The following is a 21914-nucleotide window of genomic DNA, read 5'->3' as shown; positions in this document are numbered from 1 at the left end:
GCGAGCACACAGGCAAGGGAAATCAGGATCTCACAACAGCAGGCAAACAAACAGCAAAACAGCCCCTCTCAGTGCAAGCATGCAATCCACCATCTCCCAAATATTGCCCTGAGTCCAATTACTCATAGTCTCACATATACTTACGTAATGCACATGTGGCTCTACCATGTGCTCACACACTAATCATGCAAAGTGCAAGCCTACCAGCTGTTTTCCAAATGGTCTAGAATAGAAGAAAAAATAGGCAAGAGCCTAGGCCAGGCTGCCTTGGCTCTCTAGAAAATTTATGGATTAGAAATGACCCTGCACTGGAACAGTAGCAGAAAGGGGACCTTGGAGACAGGTTTAGGCAATTACCCTGGGATGCGCTGCCGCTGCCCATTGCTCTTCTGGTTGCAAGTCTCTTGGGAACACTTAGAGTTTAGGAGATGCAAGCCTGTCGGGGAAAAGGGTGTGCTAGCAGGAGAAAGAGAGTGCTCTCAGCCTTTTTTGAGGATTTGTAAAGACTGAGTTAGGAGAAAATCTCAATAGAATATTCATTAACTGTTCTGGGTGGGTTTTTCCAAGTGCTAGTCTCTACTGATTTGTCAGCACCAGGGTTTTATTAGTCAAGGCAGGTGGTCCTGGCATAGCCCACCTGGTTCTGCTGCTTTATTTGGGCTGGAGCTCAAATTGAGCTGAGGTCTAGATGTTATATCTAGGGAGTTAACCTTTTGTATTTGGATGTAAATTGCTCAGCAAGTTCAGTTATCAGTCTCAGTTATTCCATTACACTTGCAAAAAAATTTTTCTAGCTTCTTTGTAACCTGCCTCATCACTATGCTGTAAACAGGTTTATCTCAAAGGTATTTGAAGGTAATTGATTTCAAGTGTGAAATGGAACAATTAATATATTTTAATTTTTTGATTCATTTTAGAGAGCGAGGAAGGAAAAGAGAGAATTCACCGGCGGTTTCTTGTTTATGTCCCATGCAGGGATGGAACCCACAACCTTGGCATATCAGATGATGCCCTAACAACCTGAAGAACCAGGGCCCACATTCTAATGCTTAATCAGTGCACACACAACTGTGAAAGACTTAGGGACATTCCTAACACTAGAAAACAACGTTTTGCTGTAAATCTCAGGTACAAGCAGTACCTCTCCCGCCACTTTCTTGATTTAGTTCTGCCTTTTCAGTGTTATTGTGCATGCCTGGCCTCAATGGGCCCCACCCTTTTTTGCTACACTGCTGGGACACCCCCGGTGGGACACCCCGCCTGTACACTGCTTTTTTTGTACTTTCGGGATGTCCCCGTGCGCATGCGCAGTCTAACCAGGCCCTGCCTCCAGGACGTTCCTTTTTTTCTACAAGTGCCATTTTCTGCAGACCACGAACTGGCAACAAAAGCCATAGTATGAAGCAAGAGTTCCCTACTTTCTAGGTTAAACCTTTGTTTCACAGCCCCCTTTCTTCATACGCAGTCTGGATGTCGTGGTGGAACTTACAGTTCCCTCAGGCATCTCCGCGAGAGTCCGGAGCTTTCCTTGGGGGTGGGGGTTAAAATGGCTCCCAGGCTGCTCCCTGCGCTCTTCTCTTCTCTTCGTCATGTTATGCCAAATTCGAGGGACCCAAAACATGAAAGACAGGGACAATATCCGTCGTTTACACATCAAAGCTTTATTGTCTAGCTTGGCCAAGCGGCGGCAGCTCCAACAGAAATCTGAGGGAGAGCACGCCAGCCCTTTTGTCTCCTTAGTTTTTATAGTTTTGTAAGTGGGAAGTACAGAAGCAAAAATTGTAATTAGGAGCCCTTTACCACTATTGGTTATAGTCATATGTCCTTTAACATGATAGGACCATATTCAATTTGCAAGCTATACATCATTTTGGAGAAAACAAAATTTACAAGCCAACACAATGGTAGAAAGATGTCTCTTTACATATTAAAGGCATTCCTATATTTTCTAGTGTTTATCTGCTATCTCTCGGTCCAGAATCACACACATATTTACATAGGAGAGGTAGTTTCAGTGGGGACAAAAGCCTGCAAATGGCTCATTGCTGTAAGAAAAGGTTTATTTTGGCTTTTCTCTCCCTGTACCTGGCTAGCCATTCACCCTTTTCCCCACAGGCATTGGTGGAATGTCTGGGAATCCATGTTTTCCTCCCCTTTGCATTTACAATACAATGCCAAGGGCCATCCTGGTCATGCCAATCACACAGTACAGAGACTACTCGCACAATTTCTCTGCACACCTTAACCCAAATTAATAAAATGTTCTCCAAGCCTCTTAAAATATAAATTCTGTAGTTTCTGGTACCTTACAACATCTGCAGATGAAGTGGCTCAGTGGCTCCTCAGTTACATAACTGCATCTTTGTCGTTTTTACTTTTAAAACCAAAAGTGCTGTCTCCGTTCGTCAGTAGCCAATAGTATTCTGAAGGAGTTTGTGTTATGTTCTTTCACGGGTACAAACTTTCACTCGTAAAGTTCTGGCCGCCGGATGTACCGCAGATCCACGTGCCGAGTGTTCTCCCCACACGTACGTAGAACTGATTGTGAGCTGCGGGATGTGTTAATTAACTTGATTGTGCTAGTATTTCCGTCTATGTGTATTACAAAGGATCACATGGATTCTTTCAGTGTACATAATTTTTATTTGACAATAATGTCTCAGTAAAGCCCCAACGGATAACTCAGGCAGTTGGTGTGCTTGGCTTGCCGCTTCCGGGTGGTTAAATTCTGCTTTACATTGGATTGCTCAGGCATTCTGCGGATACATTTTTTGTGCCTCCTCTCCCCCCCGCCCCTTTGAGAAGGTCTCTTTGTGATACAGTATTTGTGGTAAGTGAAGCAGAAGCCTGCAAGAATGAACACTTCAGTGACAATTATAAGGGAGGTTAGGACAGAGGTGGCTGGTTCTCCTGAACATGTCCCAACTCCCGGAGTTATTTTGAGGGTTACCAAGAGAGGGGTGAGCTGTATTGCCCTTCTGTGCCGGAGTTGCTGAATCCCTGGAATGGGAAGAGACTGGTTGTTAAGGGCTACATCACCATTGGGAGAGAGGTATGTTAAAGCACAGGCTCCTGCCCAGGTAGTAGGAAGGCCAAGGTAGTGTCCTCACCGCAGAGGAACAACATTCCCTGTTGTGTGAGGCAGGGAGGGAGATGAATTGAGAAGAGGTGAGAAAGAGGATAGGGAGGTATGCTCCCTTCTTGGGGTTCTGCTGTCCAGACTGATAATGTAGATGCTATTCTTGCTCCAATAAGGGGAGAGAGATGGGTAGTTGCTTGTTGGGTGCAGTGAAAATGAGGGGGACAGCAGGGTGGGAGGTGATCCAGGGTAAATGGACAGGGAGGGATAACAGCAATTAAAAGAAGGGACTTGTAATGTAGGAAAGGAGGGAAACTGGCCTGGATGGAGTAAGCAGCTGTTTATCTTAGGAGGGACCTGGTAGTCTATTTGCTGAGACTAAAGTGTGGATGTTAATTGTAGAGTGACAGTGATGTTGCATGTTGTGTCGGCAGAGGCCACCTGGAGTGTTCCTGATGTTTTGGTGAAGCGTCAGGGTGCTTGAGTTATCCCAAGCTCTCCATACTGAGCACTTTCAGGATTTTCATTATACTTTTATCATACATTTTGATAGATATGTGTATTCCAACTGCCCTCTTGATGTTCTGCTTATTGGTCAGACCTCACTCTTACTGGACTATCACCCCTGAGACAGGAATTTTAAGAAGCTGACAAGCCACCTAAGGAGGGGCTCCTTTCCCTCTCCCTTCCTCTCTTTGTCTCTAAAAAAAAAAAAAAAAAGCCCTGGCCAGAGAGCTCGATTTGTTAGAGCATCATCCTGGAGCACAAAGGTTGCCGGTTTGATTCCCCAGTCAGGGCACATCCAGGAGCTGCACTATGTTCTTGTCTCTGCCCTCCTGGCTCTATCAAAAATAATAATAATAAAAGAAACAATGCTGATGATTTGTCCAGAGTATTGTTTTTTTCCTGAAATGGGTGCAGTCATGGGGTGTGCAGAATCATTTGAGGAGGAATCCGAGCACATGTGGTGTAAGGAAAACAGTGCCCAGATCCCCTCCTTCCGTGTGGTCAGCTTTGTGTGAGTGATTTTCCTGAGACTCCCCGGCCCCTGAGGATGGTGCAGGCTGGCTGTCATAGCCCGGGGCTCCTTTGACAGTCACCCACTTAAACTCCACAGGATAAGGGGCTCCTCCACCACAGTTGGAAGCTGAGGCTTTATTGGCCAGAAGGATAAACTTCAGGGACACGATGGAAATGGACACTAGCAATACTGTGGTCACTGTGTGAGGGTGAGTGCATCTGGCCCAGAGGAAATGTACCAGTCAGTGAATTTTCTCCTCAATCCACAGGTCCTGACTCCCCAGAGCATAGAATCATAAGGAGCAGGATTTCACTGAAGACAGGTTTCTGAGCTGAAATTTAGAGCAGACCTACAACACGCCATACACACCCTCTCTATTGCCAGGATTTTTCCAACAACAGAAGAAAATAATCTTAGCTCAGGTGACTTGATTTTTTTCTTCTCTTGACAGGGGGTGGGGGAGCAGGACAGACAGGAAGGGACAGATGAGAAGCATCCACTTGTAATTCAGACACTTCAGTTGTTCATTGATTACTTCCCATAATTACCTTTTCCATAAGGTAGGGTTTAATCCAAGCCAATTACCTTCTGCTCAAGTCAATGATTTTATGCTCAAGTCAATGATTTTAAGCTCAAGTCAGAAACTTTGGGCTTTAAGCCAGCAGCCTTTAAACTCAAGCCAGCAGCCATAGGATCATTTGATGATCTTACTCACCGGCTGGCTACCCCACACCAGAGCTGGTGAGCAAGGGTGCTGAAACCAGAGACCTGAGAGTTTCGGACTGGATCCTCAGGTCTCAGGTTGATGTTCTCTCCACTATGTCACTGCCTGGGTAGGCATTTGTGTTTATACTTTTTTTCTTTATTATGGATTTGAGGAGGTGTGTGAAAAACTACCTCAGTTAATCTGAGACATACTAAAATATGTCACTAGAATTTCTCCTACACAATACACAATCTTCTGATCAGATGAATCCATAAATGAATGAATGCACAATTGCAGACTACAGAGTCGGGCAAAACCAGGTTTTCAGTTGTTACTATGTGTGAAACAGTTTATTCTTGTATGATTGTTTATGATTGTATTTTTGATATGTACAAATGTAAATTTACTTTTACTCTAATTTGTAATTTACTAGGCATGTGCTTATTCAATTGTATAATAAAATAAAATTTCTTTCACTCTGTAAGTGCATCATATAAACAAAATTGGAGAAAACTTAACATTTATTTTACCTCATCAAAAGCACATCACACCATTAAACAGCACTGTGTTACAGGAATGACTGAGATTTCATGATGTGGCCGTGGACTTCATCCCGGATGAGTGGCAGCTTCTGGACCCCGATCAGAAGGACCTGTTCTGGGACATGATGTTGGATCTACAGCCACCTGGTGTCAGTGGATAAAGACAGCTCCCCTGTGTCACTTAGAAGGTGTCTGTCAGTGGCTTTTTCCCCCTCAGTTGCCTAACTCTCCTGAATAACTACAGTTCTCTGAAAAGGAAGAACCTCAGATCCTTCCATTACCTCAGACAAGAAGGTATCACATTCTGCCTCCTGAGACAAAAGGCTTTGTGTCACAGATGTGAAGCATGTTCATTTCTTAAAATGTAACATTCTTACTCTTGACAGACCAAAGCCCAGTTCAGTGTGTCTCACACCTCTGTCATTTTTCCCCCTGAGCAGGGCATCAACCCAGCAAACCAGATGCGCTTTCCAAGTTGGAGTGAGGGGAAGAACCGTGGAAAGTAGGGGATGGACCCCAGCATGCAGTCTGTCCAGCTGAGTGGGTGTCAAGCACCCAGGAGGTCAGGGGGCTTAATGGCAGGATGACATATTCTAGTCAGAACACATCAGACCTGTAACATTGGATAAAGAAACCAAACCACCCCTTCACCTATGAGAACCCTTTTTCTTTGTAGAAATTTGGAGGGAAACATACCCCTTTTCTCTCATTTGAGTAATGACACCTGTTGATTTTATCTACATGTTAGTTTTGTGTACTTTTTTTTCATAGCATTCTCAGATTTTACTCTCTGTCCATGCCCACAGTGTCTCAGCCTGTGTTATCCCCTTTTTCTCTGTGAAATTCAATATTCTGGGCCCCTTTGGAAAGACAGAACTATGAATTAATCACAGTTTTGTTACTACTGAGCCTTCGTGCCCTGTATGGAAATAGTGATTTTCTTCCATAAAATCCATCCACACCTTGGAAGCTGTGTCCCATGAGAGCCTGGTTTTCATTGTGCATTTATTTTGTTCTTAGCATCCCCTCTCTCCAGCATTTTTCATACTCAGTTCTCATCACTGTTAAATGTTTACTCAGTTACCATTGCTGAACCTATTTCTGTTTTGAGAAACGGACTCGCATATGGATGTCTCTTCCGGTGTTGTCTAAAGTGTGCTCCCTTCCTGTACATCGTACTTGTTGTCATGGCAGCCAGCCTCCAACTTCCCATTTTCTGTGAGAGTGAGAATCACCATTCCTTCATCCTTTCTGAACTTTAGAATTCAACACTAGACATTTTAAATTTCATCTGTCCTAGCATCAGCTAGGATGTTTGCAACATTCTGAGCTCTTTTTTTGTTTTGTTATACTTATATTTTTCCATATAGCTCTCTTCTTATATTCCTGTATTGTTTCATATAATGAACAAGAATAGGCCTTGTAAACGTGCCACATGAGGTCCAGATCAAACTAGTTGCCAACTTATGTGTACTTCACGTGCCATCCTTCCCAGGTTTCCTAAATCAGATTTTCTTCATGAGTAGATGTTTTTGCTGCCTTTGTTTTCCTAAAGCTTCTGATTTTACATCATAGGGTTAAGAGTTTTATTTAGATTTAATTCACATATGAATCAACTCATCCCCTTAAATGAATAGCTAATTAGTTTTTAGTTTATTCATTTAGTTGTGCAACCATCGCTGTTGTAACAGTCAATTTTGGGATATTTTTTTGTATCCATTTTCATGATGCTTTTTTATATTCATAGCTTTGTAGCAGCTTTCAAAATTGGAAAGAGTGAATCCTCTGAGCCTGTTTTATTCTTTTAAGATAATTTTGAGGCCCTGGTCAGTTGACTTAGAGGTAGAGCATCACCCCAGCATGTGAAGGTCCTGGGTTCCATTCCCACTCAGGGCACACAAGAGAATCACCCATTATCTTCTCCACCCTTCCCCCTCTCCTTTCTCTCTATCTCTTTCTTTCCCATCCATAACCATGGCTCTATTGAAGCCTGTGGACTCGGGTGCTGAGGATGGCTCCCTGGCCTCCACCTCAGGTCCTAAGATGGCTCCAGTTGCAAAGGAGCAATGGCCCAAATAAGCAGAGCATCACTCCTTATTGAGCATGCCAGGTGGATCCTGGTCAGTTACATGCCGGAGTCTGTCTCTCTGCCTCCCCAATTTGCTGCCTTTGTTTTCCTAAAACTTCTTATTTTACATCATAGTGTTAGGAGTTTTATTTAGATTTAATTCACCTATGAATCAACTTAGCCTTTGTACTTCAGAAAAGGACAAAAGAAAAAATATAGAGATCATTTTGACATGTTGATTTTTCTTCAATTTCCATATGAATTTTAAAATCAGCTTGTCAATTTCTGAAAAACTAACCAGCTAGTGTTTTCATACTGATTACATTGAGTCTATCTCATTCTGTAGTAATTTTGTTTGCAACATACTCTTCATACTAATCCAGGACTGTGGGTGTTCTTTTGTTTAATTAGGTCTTTGATTGCTTTCAAGATCATTTTGTAAGTTTTAGAATAAAACATCTTAGCCTTTATTTATTTATTTATTTATTTATTTATTCATTTATTTATGTGTGTGTGACAGAGACTGAGAGAGACAGAGAAAGGGACAAATAAAAACAAACAGAAAACGAGAGAGATGAGATGCATCAACTTTTTGTGCAGCTCCTTAGTCTCCTTAGTTGTTCATTGATTGCTTTCTCATATGTGCCTGGACTGGGAGGCTGCAGCAGAGCAAGTGACCCCTTGCTATGGACAGTGACCATGGGCTTAAACCAGCTACCCTGGGGTCATGTCTATGATCCATTCTCAAGTCAGCGACCTCGCTGGCAACATCGGTGTATTGAACCTAGGTCATCGCTGTTCCATTTTGACGCTCTTATTTCCTCATCACGGCCTTGTCAGGCTAGCCTTAAATCGTACCTCTGTGTGATCATTTTCTTTATTATGCAGAAGTTGGAATTGTTTTCTTAATTGCATTTATTATTCCTGGAATTTTAAAATAATATTACCTTCCTATCAAATTCTGTTAACACTAATTGCCAGATAATTAATCCCAAGTTTCCTGTCATATGAAATGGCAGCTTCTCCTGCACTGACCTTCATGATACTCTGTCATTTTAAGTAGACAGTTTGTCCTCTTCTGAATCTATCCCTGTCTCTGACTCTCATCTCTGTCTCTATCAGAAGAAAAATGAAAAAAAAAACTTTTATTTTGAGCCTGACCTGTGGTGTCCCACTGGATAAAGTGCCCACCCACCGGGAACAGTAAGGTTGCCAGCTGGTAAACCGCATACTTAACTGATCAAGGCACATGTGCAAGTTGATGCTTCCTGCTCCTCACCCTTCTTTGTCTTCTCTTTAAAATTCATAAAGTCTAAAAATAAAATAGCAATTGCATTTTGAGCCTGACCTGTGGTGGTTCAGTGGATAGGGCAGTGATGTAGAATTCAGAGGTTGCCAGTTCAAAGTCCTGGGCTTGCAGGGTCAAGGGAATTGTGGCAAGCATGAAACACTAAAGTGAAGCAACTATTAGTTCTAACTTCTTGCCCCACACTAGCTCTCTTCTTCCTATGTGCTATCAATAAATAAAATATCTTTAAAAATTTTTTTAATTTAATGAGAGCAGGGGAAGCAGAGACAGACTCCCAAATGCACCCAAAACAGGGATCCACATGGCAAACCCACTAGTGGGCGATGCTCTCCACACCTGGGACCCTTGCTCTGTTGCCATCAGAGCCATTTTTTAGTGCCCGAGGTGGAGGTCATGAAGTCATCCTCAGTGCCCCAGGCCAACTTACTCCAATTGAGCCATGGCTGCAGGAAAGGAGGAAAAGAGAGAGAGCAAAGTGAGAGGGGCAGGTGGATGGGTGGAGAAGCAGATAGGCACATCTCCTGTGTGCCCTGATCTGGAATGGAACCCGGGACTTCCACACGCCCAACTGATGCTGTGACACCTAGCCAACCAGCCAGTGTTATATTATTATTTTATTTGTTTGTATTTTTTTGAAGTTAGAAGTGGGGAGGCAGTCAGACATACTCCCACATGTGCCCGACATGGATCCACCAGGCATGCCCACGAGGGGGAGATACTGGGCCGATCTAGGGCCTTGCTCTGTTGCAGCTGGAGCCGTTCTAGCTCCTGAGGTGGAGGCCATAGATCCATCCTCAGCACCCAGGTCAACTTAGCTCCAGTTGAAGCTTGGCTGTGGGAGTGGAAGAGAGAGATACAGTGGAAGGAGAGGGGGAAGGGTGAAGTAGATGGGTGCATCTCCTGTGCGCCCTGACTGGGAATCGAACCTGGGACTTCAACACTGGGCTGACTTTCTACCGCTGAGCCAACAAGCCAGGGCCTTATATTATTACTTATTGTTATTATATTATTATTATTATATTTTTTCCCATAGTAGTAATTGTAAACCTAATTTTGCCCCACCCATACTTTCTGATATCCTCCACTGTTTAGGTTTCCATTGCATCTTTTACTATCTTTCACAGACTGATTGCCTTTACTTCTTTGCTTTAGATTCCATCCTCTGGGTAGTTACTAAACTGGGTGTTCTAAAAATTAATTCTGTTCTGATACTACGTACTGAGTACTAGTATCACAAACTATGAGTTAAGAGTTCATTTCCACAAGACTTTCTTCACTTGTGATGTCGATTTGTGTGTCCAGATTATACCCTGTGCTTCTGACCAGTTGGATAAGTTGGAGGTTCTCATGAGCCCTTCCTTGAATTCAGTTAATTTCCTAGAGCTGGTTACAGAAGTCAGAGAAATTCTAATATTTACTCATTTATTTCAAAGAAGACAGATGAATAAGTACAAAGAAAAGGTCTGAAGTATTCCTGAATACAGGCCTTTCTCTATCCATGGAACTGAGGTGAACCATGTACCAGGCACAGGGATATGTTAACTCATTCAAAGCTGATCAGATATGAATAATGATTTACATAAGAGTTTCTAGCTCTAGGCCATCTATTCTGTCCTAGAGGACAGTTGTTGGGGCTGAAGGTAAACCTTCCACACTTTGGTTCTTCTGGTAACTAGGTGCACCCTGACGCCATGTAGAACCCTGTGGTTAGTCTCCTCAGAAGTGTATTCTCAGTCTTTTTAAAAATGTTTTTTTATGCCGAATAAAAGATATTCTTCTGCCTGACCTGTGGTGGCGCAGTGGATAAAGTGTCGATCTGGAAATGCTGAGGTCGCCGGTTTGAAACCCTGGGCTTGCCTGCAAGGCACATATGGGAGTTGATGCTTCCAGCTCCTCTCCCCTTCTCTCTCTCTGTCTCTTCTCCTTCTCCCTCTCTGTCTCTCCCTCTCCTCTCTAAAATGAATAAATAAAAAAAAAGATATTCTTCTGACTTCTGAAATTACAAGGGTTTTACAAACTCAGTGTCAGGAACAAAATTTACCTTGTCTTCACTAAGCCCAGTACAAAGATCAGTGTCCCATCATTCCGTGTCCTGCAGTCTCATTAGTTCTTGTCAGACTAGCATACTCTGTATTCTGGTTGCATCCAGGTTGGTTCTGTATTTAGCCTTGGAATCCACGTGGCTGCTAGTTGTTGGTCTGCCTGTGTGATTTTTTAGGATTCCATGGAAGTTTGTAGAATTTGTGAATGAATGAGGTGGCCACATTTTCCAAGCAAGAGAACAGCCACGGGAAGGTATTTCTTTTCCCTGGTACCATCTCGAAGATATGTTAAAATTCTGTAATAATTCCCTTCACTAGCATAATCTCAGCAGTTATCAAAAGGAATTGTTTTCTCCCTGGCTGGTGACTCAGTGAATAGAGTGTCAGCCCAGCATATGCATGCCCCAGATTTGATTCCTGGTCAGAACACACTGGAGAAATAACCATCTGCTTCTCTTCGCATCCTTTACTTCTTCTCTCTTCTCTCTTGCCCTTTCACAGGCAGTGGCTAGCTTTGTTATAGCATGGCCTCAGGAATTCAGGATGCCTGGGTTTGTCAGTGTGCATTTTCCTCGGGCACTAAAAATAGCTCATTAATTTAGCATCGGATTCACATGGGGTTGCCAGGTGGATCCAAGTCAGAGCACATGTGAGACTGTGCCTCATCATTTCCCTATGTCTCACCTTAAAAGAAATAACAGAAAAAATAAAAATGAAACAATCTTTTTAAACAAAATTATGCTTTTTCACATAGGAAACTTCAAGAGGTTTATAGGCGCTGTGTCTAGAATCTGGTTGACTCTAAGTATATCTCTTTTTGTTACAACTCATGGGGTTTCACTAAAGAGTTGCTTTACAGAAAGTTATTTCATAATAAATTTTAATTGCAAACAGATTATGAAAGATTATAGGATGATTTACTATTCTCTTCTTTCCTAGAAATCCAGAAAGTTCATGTGTCTTTTCAGAGTCCCTTCCAAAGTCCAGCCATTGTGAAGAGTGGAGAAAAATGCTGTGAACATGATATGTTTGCAAATATTGTTAATCAAAGGGAAAGCCGGTCACTATTGAGGCAACACTGTCATATGGTGAAGATTTGTGCAAAACCTTTAAAATCAAAATTAAGTTTTGATAACTAAACCAGAAGTTTTAATTTAAAGAACTTTGTTTTCTTGAATGGAGATGGGACGTCCATTTCACATCATAACCATGAAATATTCTCCACTAAATTAGGTTGCATTCCAGTACCAAATCCATTAAAAATAAGTCCAAGATCATTCAGCAACAGAAAACTGACAAGGAAGAGGAAGCCGTCACATGCACTGAATGTGGGATAACTTTTGTCAAAATGGCTCGGCTCACTAATCATCAGAGAGTTCTTAGTGGAGAGAAACCTTACGGATGCTGTCAGTGTGGAAAAGCCTTTTCCAGAAAATCCAGTCAGAAGATTTATACAGGACTGAATCAGAGTGAATATAATATATATAATAAAACCTTCAATAAATCACAGTTGAATATACATCAGAAAACTCATGTGGGAAAAAAACCTTACAGATGTAGTGAATGTGGGAAACATTACATTTACAGATATCAGCTCAGCAATCATCAGCAAACTCATACAGGACAGAAGCTGTATGAGTGCAGTGAGTGTGGGAAAGGCTTTGCAGTGTAGAGCCAACTGATTAGACATCAAAGGACTCACGCAGGAGAGAAGTTGTATGCATGCAGTGAATGTAAAAAAGACTTCCCAGTGAACAGCAGGCTGCTTGTGCATCAACAGACTCATACAGGAGAGAAGACATATGCATGCAGTGATTGTGGAAAAGGCTTTTTAGAGAAGGGCCAACTGATTGTACATCAAGGAACTAATACGGGAGAGAAGCCATATGTATGCAGTGAGTGTGGGAAAGGTTTTACAGTCAGCAATCTGTTATTACACATCAAAATACTCATACGGGGGAGAAGCCATATACAGTATGTTTGTAAAGTCATGGTGCACTTTTGACCGGTCACAGGAAAGCAACAAAAGATGATAGAAATGTAAAATCTGTACCAAATAAAAGGAAAACCCTCCCAGTTTCTGTAGGATAATGTGGCAGCATGTGCACATGCACAGATGATGACATAACACCATGTAATCAACGGAGCAGCCCATGGCCATGCCAGTCAAGATGTGGATGGTACAGAGGAAAGTTCAGTGTGTTCTGTGGCTCGCTAAATTTGAATTCGTGACCAAAATGCAACGTAAATATCGGCGCATTTATAACAAAGCGCCACCACATAGGAATAACATTACTTGGTGGAATAAGCAGTTGAAGGAAACCGGCAGTTTGGTGGAGAAACCCCGTACTGGTAGGCCATCAGTCAGTGACGAGTCTGTAGAGACTATAAGGGATAGCTACCTAAGGGGCCCTAAAATATCTGTGTGTGCATGTGCTCAACAATTACACCTAAGCAAGACTACAGTTCATAAGGTGTTAAACGTCTCTTGTTTTACGGGGTACAAATTGTGGCTGTTGCACAATATCAAACCAGCAGATAGACCCACATGATGCACGTTTGCTACAGATATGCTTCATGAGATCGACAATAAGGCAACATTTTTGCAGAACATTCTGTTTAGTGATGAGGCAACCTTCCATATCTGTGGACATGTTCATCGCCATAACGTCCGAATATGGGCTGCTGAACATCCTCATGCCTATGTTGACTATGAACATAACAACCCTAAAGTGAACTTGTGGTGTGGCCTGATGCATAATAAGGTGATAGGCCCTTTTTTATTTTTTTTTGCGGAGCAGTCTGTGACAGTAAAGTCCTATCTTGACATGTTGGAATTGTATGCAGTGCTACAATTTCCAGGTGTCATCTTTCAACAGGGCGGCACTCCTCCACACTACACCACCATTGTTCATGAATTTCTGGATAGAACATTCCCCTGGTGGTGGATAGGCAGGGGTTCTGTCAAGCCATGGCAACCGCAATGCCCGGATATAACACCCTTAGACTTTCACTTTTGGGGTTATGTGAAGCAAAGTGTGTACATTGAATGTATCAATGACATTAATCACTTAAAACAGAGAATCACAGATGTTATTCACTGTGTTACACCAGACGTCTTACCCATGTGTGGCAATAACTTCACTATCGTTTGGATGTGTGTAGGGCAACAAATGGAGCCCAAATCAAACTGCACTAAATAGGTATAAAACTGGGAGAGTTTCCCTTTTATTTGGTGTAGATTTCACATTTCTAGTGTCTTTTGTTGCTTTCTTGTGACCAGTCAAAAGTGCACCATGACTTTACGACACACGGTGCATGCAGTGAGTGTGGGAAAGGCTGTGTACTGAAAAGTCAACTGATTAGAAATCAAAGGACTCATAATAGAGAGAAGCCATATGTATGCAGTGAGTGTGGAAAAGGCTTTCCAGTGAAGAACCAGCTGAGTAATATACATCAAAGGACTCATACTGGAGAAAAGCCATATGTATGCAGTGAATGTGGGAAAGGCTTTGCAGTGAAACACCGACTGACTGCACATCAAAGGACTCATATAGAAGAGAAGTTCTCTGTATGTACTGTATGTGGGAATGTTTTTCACAGGAAGAGTGGTCTAAGTACAGAAGCATGCTTAGTCCTTAATGAAACCATGAATATGCAATGAATGTGGGAAAGAATTCCCCATGAAGAGTATTATCAATATATATGCAACCTCATGGAAATCATTCAAATGCAGTGATTATCATAAAACTCCCTTTTTAAAAGAATTTATTAATTTTAAATAAAAGATAAGATTTGTGCAGGAGCAGAGCTGGAAGCATCAACTTCCACAAATTGCTTCCCATATGTGCCTTGATCAGGCAGGCCCAGGATTTCAAATGAGGGATGTCAACATTCCAGGTTTACTGCGTGCACAGTGCACCAACACAAGTCAGGTATTTTGGTGAAGTCTTTAAGAAGATATGCATGATGGCCTGATCAGGTGGAGGTGCTTTGGATAGAGTTTGAGCTGGGATGCTGAGGATTTAGGTTTGAAACTACTAGTTCACCAGCTTGAGTGCAGGCTCACCAGCTTAAGCAGAAGTTTGCTGGCTTGAGTGTGGGATCATACACTTAACCTCGTGGTTGCTGGCTTGAAGTCCAAGGCCGGTTTGAGCATTAGATCATAAACATGACCTTAAAGTCTCTGGTTGAAACCCAAGCTTGCTGCCTTGAGCCAGGTGTCCCTAGCTCAGCTGGAGCCCTCTAATTAAGGTATGTATGAGAAAGCAATTTATAAACTGGAATGTCAAAACAATGTGTTGATGCTTCTCATTTCTTTCCCTTTTTGTCTGTCTGTAGATGTGTATGTCTGTGTTTTTATTTCTAAAACAAACAAAATGTCTGACCGAGTGATGGCACAGTGAATAGAGCATCAGACTGCGATGCAGAGCACCCAGGTTCGAGACCCCAAGGTAGCCAGCTTGAGCGCGGGCTCATCGGGTTTGAGCAAGGCTCACCAGTTTGAGCCCAAAGTCTCTGGCTCGAGCAGGGGTCCCTCAGTCTGCTGTAGCCCCCCCGATCCAGGCACATACGAGAAGTCAATCAATGAACAACTAAGGAACCGCAATGAAGAATTGATATTTCTTATCTCTCTCCCTTTCTGTCTGTCCCTATCTGTCTGTCTCTCTGACTCTCACTGTCTCTGCCAGAAAAGAAAAAAGATATGCTTCATGGAACATCAGTGATTCGTCAGAAAAGACAATTTGCATATACTGAATGTGGAAATGAAATTCTCATTGAGTAACATTTGTCTCATTATACATTGAAGAATTCACACAGGAGAGTAATCCTACAAATGTCATGAATGTGGGAAAGTATCAGTGCACAGTCAAGACTCAGTGTTCATAAAAAAAAAACCACGAGAGGCTCTATGGGAGCAGCAATTTTGGGAAAGCTTTTTTTCACTTGTTTATTTTTGTTAAACATGAGAATTCACAGGACATTGCTTTGTGGATGCCTGTTGCCAGTTGTATGAACTTCATATACTTCTATGCAATGAAGAATAACAATGCAAAAAGAGAGAATAAAAAAGGAATAACTTAGAGCAACAAACATGGTTCTGTCTGTCCTGATCAGTTCCCTCATATGTCCTAACAATTTACAAAACATTTTGATGCAATCAGTCTTCATAATTTAGGAAATTGTATCTGTAAAATGTATATTCTGAGAGAAATTCTATGAATGTGACAGACTAGGAAACCATGCAGTTGAACGTAGACTGTCATATGAGATCATCAGAAATCATGAGTGGATGTTTGTAATTGTGGAAATGAAGGGTCGGAAAGTAAGACCTCAAGAAATGTCAGTTTACACTAGTGAAATACTTCCATGTGGGACTGAATATGGTGAGGTTTAGCACTACCTCATGTTCCTCATCACTTGACATGAAATCCATGCAGAAATAATTTGTGAAGACATTGAATTTGGTGGTTTTAGCAAAAACCTCAGATAACTTGGAGTGGAAAAGAATTCTTGAATGAAAAAGCATTCTGCCACAAATCTAAACAGACAGTACACCTTCCAAGCAATTTGGGACAGAACACCTTCAGCCACATTTCCTTCTAAAAAATCTATATGTGTTTATTTAAGCCAAACTAATTCACTGGGGAACAATTTTTTTTTTCTGTTGCATGAGGTTTTTGAACTGCTTCTATATATTTCTGCCTCACTGATTCCAAATCTGAAATCGGTATTTTGGTGTATGCTCTAGTTTTTATGCAATTTTAATTCATTTTTGTTACACTTAATGGCATGCATTGGTTTTTAAATTGGAGTTAAAGGGCAACGACTCTTGGATTGAACATAACCACAAAGCAACTAATGTTTTACAAACATCACTTTTACATAATTGTAGTTGTTTTTAAATGTAAAAATTATTATCTAATAAAAACACCCTCTTATTTTGTTTTAAGATTGAATCATGGTTTCTTTGAGTAGGCATAAATGTAAGAATAGTCCTGACACCTCTGTTATATACGTAGCTGTGACACACTTCAACTCAAAGGCGCAATATTTTATCATTTGTGACACATGCATATATTGCCTATCTTCAGTGGTTCCAATTGGTTATTGAACTCATCTGTGAGATTATAATGCTATAAAAATTGTCCTCGACTTTCTGAAGTATGAGGAGTATAACTGGATCATTTGTGTGGATCTTAAAATGGTAAATTTTAAGACAACAGAGAGGTTTCACGAAGTATCCTTGCTTTCTGTGTCTTTGGGACAGCCAAGCTCAAGAGAAACACTGGACACAGAAGCAGTGGCTGAAACATGAAGCTCTGAAAGTTGAGATGCAAAGTATTGTGAATGAATGTGCAGTGAATCGAGATAGGATCGTTTTCCTCCACTTCACATCAAACTTGGCTAATGAAGCAGTTTGTTCAGGCTTTGAATAGAGAAAGTGAATGCTTTCAACATATTATTTCTTCTTTTCCTGCCTTGTCTTTCAAGAAGATAAAAGCAGGTGAATTAGATGGACCTCAAATTCGAACCCTCATACATGATGAAGAATTTGACAGGAAGATGCATACGGAGGAGAAAGCAGCATGGCAGTCTTTCGTGGCAGTTACAAAGAACTTCCTTGGCAACAAAGAAGCAGAAAACTATGAACTTCTGGTTCCAAGGATGCTGTTAGCTTTTCATGACATTGGGTGTAATATGAGCATTAAGATTCACTTCCCCAACAGTCTCTCTGATAAGTTTTTGGAAAATCTTGGAGCTGTTAATGATCAGCAGAGACTACTGCTGGAGCATCAAATAAGATTGTCCTCAACAAGTACACAAACACAAGAGCTACAAATGCAAATTTTTGCCTGAATAAAATTTAAGTCTTGCACAAATTTTATGATTAAAATAAATGTTTTAATATGTTCTATTTTGAAATTGTAGACAAATTCTGATGCAGTTGTATCTTTTAGTGTATTAGTGTATTTACGGCATCATATAAATTATTATATTTTCACAAAGATTATGCCCAAGAAGTCATTCTACTTCATTATGTTAAACTAAATGTTAAAATTTTACAATAAGATGGAAACCTAAATCTTGAATTGCAAAAAGAACTGTAGCTTACAGAGAAAAACTAATGTCAGATTTGAGATCAGCACACTTGAGTTAGGTAAGAACAAGTGTTTTTGTGGATGCAACAAAAATTCTGTTCCCCAGTGTTATGTATGCTGCGAAGCATGATCTCAAATGCTCCAGCATCAACCTCTTTTCTGTTTGCCTTGTAATTGAAATAAGTAAATGGATTTAACTCTCAACATGAGTTAAACTTAATGTGTACAACAGTATTCTGTGCCTGTTTCAATATATAAATGTTTTGCTTTTTCTTAAAGTTTGTGTTATTTTAGAATACTTGGAGTACTACAAATTTGTTATGTTCATATCAGTAATATCAAAAACATATTTTGATGTGTTGAATTTTATAAGTGACACTGACTGTTGTATAAAATCAATAATTTTACCCTGACCTCTGGCTCAGTGGGTCAAGAATGGACCTGGAATGCTGAAGTTGTCTGTAGAATCCCCGGAATTGCCTTGTCAGCGCACATATGAGAAGCAACAACTATGAGTTAATGCTTTTTTTTGTTTATTTTATTTTATTTTAATTTTTTGTGTAGTGAAAAGCAGAGAGACAGAGACACTTTTGCATTCACCCAACTGGAATCCACGCAGCATGCTCACCAGGGGGTGATCCTCTGCCCATCTGGGGAGATACTCCATTCTAACTGGAGCAATTTTAGCACCTGAGACAAGGCCATGGAGCCATCCTCAGCGCCCAGGCCAACGTTGCTTCAAAGGTGCCTTGGTTGAAGGAGGAGGAAAAGAATGAGATAGAGATGAAGGAGCAGAAAGGGTGGAGAAGCAGATGGACACTTCTCCTGCGTGCTATGGCTGGGAATTGATCCCAGGATCTCCACATGCCGGGATGATGCTCTACAACTAAGCTAGTTGAGTAGGGTGAATTGATGCTTTTTAATCTTTTCCTCTACCTCACTTTCTGTTTCTTCTTTCTAAAATCAATAAATAAAACCTTTAAGAAATATTTCTAAGTAACTTTTAATTTGTTATTTGTTTTTACTTTTTTAAAGTGAGAGAAGGGGAAATAGATTCCCACATACACCCCCACCAGGATTCACCCAGCAAACCCCTCTGGGGTCAATTTACCAATCAACCAAGCTATCCACACCACCGGGGACTGACGCTCCAACCAATCATGCCACTGCCAGTAAGAAGGGTAGAGAGAGTGGATGACATCTGGTGGCCCAGTGGATAAAGTGTCTATCTGGAATGTTGACGTCCCTTGTTCAAAACCTGGGGCTTACCCAGTCAAGGCACATATGGGAGTTGATGCTTCCTGCTCTTCCCTGTTCTCTTGTTTTCTTTCCAAATATATATAAATAAAACCTTGTTTTCTAAGGAAGGGAAGAGAGAGAAGGAGCAGAGAAAGGGAAGAAAATCAGATAGTTGTTTATCATATATGTTTTTCTGTATTATTCATTTTAAAGAGGAAAGAGAGAGAGAGAAGGACAGAGGAACAGGATGCATCAACTCCTATATATTCCTTGACTGAGCAAGCCCGGTTTTCAAACTAGGGAACACAGCATTCCAAGGCCTATGCTTTTTGCATTGCGCCACCACAGTTCAGCCTCGCATGTATGTTTTAACCAGGGATTGAACCTGGCACTTCCAATATCCAGCCAATATTATCTATTTAGCAAACCAAGTAGAACATATAACTTCAATTATTTATATTTTTACTTTAGAGGAAAAAGGAGAGAGAGAGAGAGAGCATGCAACAGAAACATCGATCTGTTCCTGTGTGTGCCCTGAGTGGGGAAAGATCAGGCAAGCTCCGCCCTCCAGACATCATTCTAATTAACTGAGCTACCTGGGCAGGGCCCATTACTATAAATTTCAAATTAAGTTTAGAATCACAAAATGTGAAAGTTTTGAGAGATGTCCCAAATGCTTTTCAGGCAGGTACTCTACTAAATAAGATCTTAATTATTCACACCCATCATTATCAAATAGAAGAAAGTGAAGTTGTTCCAGTACTGTTAACTAGAGGATACATTTGTATCTCCAACTTTAACATACATTTATTTCTGTTTGGTTGGTCAATGGTTTTAAGAAACTCTAGCACAACCTGACAGGCAGTGGCCCACTGAATGGAGCATCTGACTGGGACGCAGAGGGGCCGGGTCCAAAAGCCTAACATCACTGGCCTGAATGTGGGCTAATCCGGCTGGACAGTGGATTCCCCAGCTAGATAGAGCATGGGAACATAGACATGACTCCATTGTCACTGGCTTGAAACCCAAGGTCCCTGGCCCAAGAATGCTGGTATGAGCTTTGTTTGGTGATGTGAGCTGCTCTGGGGAATGAAGTGAACCTGAGATGGGTTGAGGGAACCTCCATTTGTTTGGCTTCTGAAGTGAGTTGGGAGCAGTGTGTGGCCCTGAACCTTTGTTTGTGAAATTTAACATGACTCGGTAATAATTGAACTAAAATTTTGGGCACCCAGTGGTGTGGAGAATTTCTGGTGTGGGGCATCCCCCCATCCAATAAAACACACGCTGGGTGACCAGGACTATTGTGAGTGCGGCAGTAGTGAGAGAGTAAACATAAAAGGAGGAGGACTGCACTGTAGGTGATTTAAAAGTGGACCTCAGTTGAATTTAACTAATACCCAGCCCCAAGGTCTCTGGGTTCTTTAGAGACACACGGTCATCAGACCTTATGCAAACTGTACCTTTGCTGTTCCTGTGTGACAAGGATACTGTCAACTTCCTGTTTTACTTAAAGTGATGGATGCAGTGCATCTCCTGATAAGTTGGCCTTGGACAGGTTGTGTTCTGTAGAAATTTCAGTAGTGCCTCTGTGCTTGTGACCATCTCTCGGGAATACTGGAAGGCATCGAGGAGCCCCTGGAACATTTCTGTTAACTTTCACCTGAGAGAGTGGTAAGTGTTTTGAGCACACCCATCAGAAACTTTAATACATTCTACAATGTCATGGAACTTATTCAAGGTCAGAATTCAAAATTTTAGAAGTGAGCCACAGACCTGGCTACACACTCCTCCTAGCAGCAGTCTCGAGGAAAGTTGGGAACAGAGGACCAAATTGGAAGTGGTTTGTACTAGCGTTCAGCCTCTGGGTGCTGCCAATGGAGGCTTCAGAGGCTCGAGGTCTTGTGAGCCGGATTCTGTGTGGATCCTCAATGAAGGGCCTGTGAGTTTGGTGAAGCAGGAGTGCATGTGAATGTCCACATTCAGGGACTTATGTGAATTCATTCTCTGAAGGTCTGGGCATTAGTGTGGGCCACTTGAATAAGCCTGACTCAGAAGAGTTTGAGAATTGAATGCCTGAAGGTCAAGGCCTAAGGTCATCATATCAGTGCTCCTAGGCTATTTGCGTGGAAAGCGGAATGTGTGTAGCATGAACTGTGCTTGTCTAGGTTAGCAATTTAATTTAATCTAAATCACTGAGAGTGTCAGCCAGAAGGATTTCCTGGTGAATTTCAGACTAAACTTGAGACCATCCGGGAGTGTAGAGTTTGTGTTGGTAAGAAAACTTAGGAGTCTGTGAATTTTGAGAACCGTAGCCCCAGGCTAGTGGGAGTTTTGAAATTCAGGTTTCGGATGTTGGAAACAGTTCATTCTTCCAAATCCAAGTGTCCTTAAATTTCCTATTCAAAATTTGCCTCCTAGAGGATTTGAGGTCTTGCTCCTTGTCATTTGTTCTCACTTTGGCTCAAGTTAACGGTTCTAACAAATTCAGTCTTCTACATCCACGTGACTCAATGTCATCACCAGAGTACTTCCCCATGATCAAAGGCTGTGTCCATAAGTAAGGAAGGGTTTCTTTGTTTGTCTTATATGTCAGTTTTCTTTTTTATATTTCTGTTCAGGTTGTTGGAAAGAAACATGACCATTTTCCTAAATTCTATTCACTAGTGAGACCATTTTACTAGAAATGCTTTTTAGACAAATTTCTTAAAATTTTGAAATCACGTGTGAAGTCATGCATTGAAGAGTCTGCCTACTTTCCAACATGTTTGTCATTTTTACCTTTTCTCTGTCAAATAAGAGTTTCTG

General features: G+C 41.5%; 3 protein-coding genes across 4 annotated transcripts in view; all 3 read left to right on the top strand.

The window, feature by feature from the left end:
* LOC136332042 (zinc finger protein 675-like) overlaps positions 1–21914 on the top strand; it is a 323089-nt gene that overhangs the window by 23456 nt on the left and 277719 nt on the right. The window lies entirely within an intron of this gene.
* Positions 1–21914, top strand: part of LOC136332027 (zinc finger protein 432-like) — a 146513-nt gene that overhangs the window by 71442 nt on the left and 53157 nt on the right. The gene's annotated exons all lie outside the window — the stretch shown is intronic.
* On the top strand, positions 4003–21178 carry LOC136328860 (zinc finger protein 615-like). Its single transcript, XM_066264844.1, is given in 6 exon segments — positions 4003–4097; positions 12001–12689; positions 12692–12749; positions 14092–14338; positions 17263–17464; positions 21120–21178. Coding segments are annotated over 6 exon segments (1350 nt in total).

This window comes from Saccopteryx bilineata, chromosome 3, assembly GCF_036850765.1.
Source record: "Saccopteryx bilineata isolate mSacBil1 chromosome 3, mSacBil1_pri_phased_curated, whole genome shotgun sequence".
NCBI lineage: Eukaryota > Metazoa > Chordata > Mammalia > Chiroptera > Emballonuridae > Saccopteryx > Saccopteryx bilineata.
The sequence above is the reverse complement of the archived record's forward strand: the minus strand, read 5'-3'. Positions and strand labels throughout refer to the sequence as shown.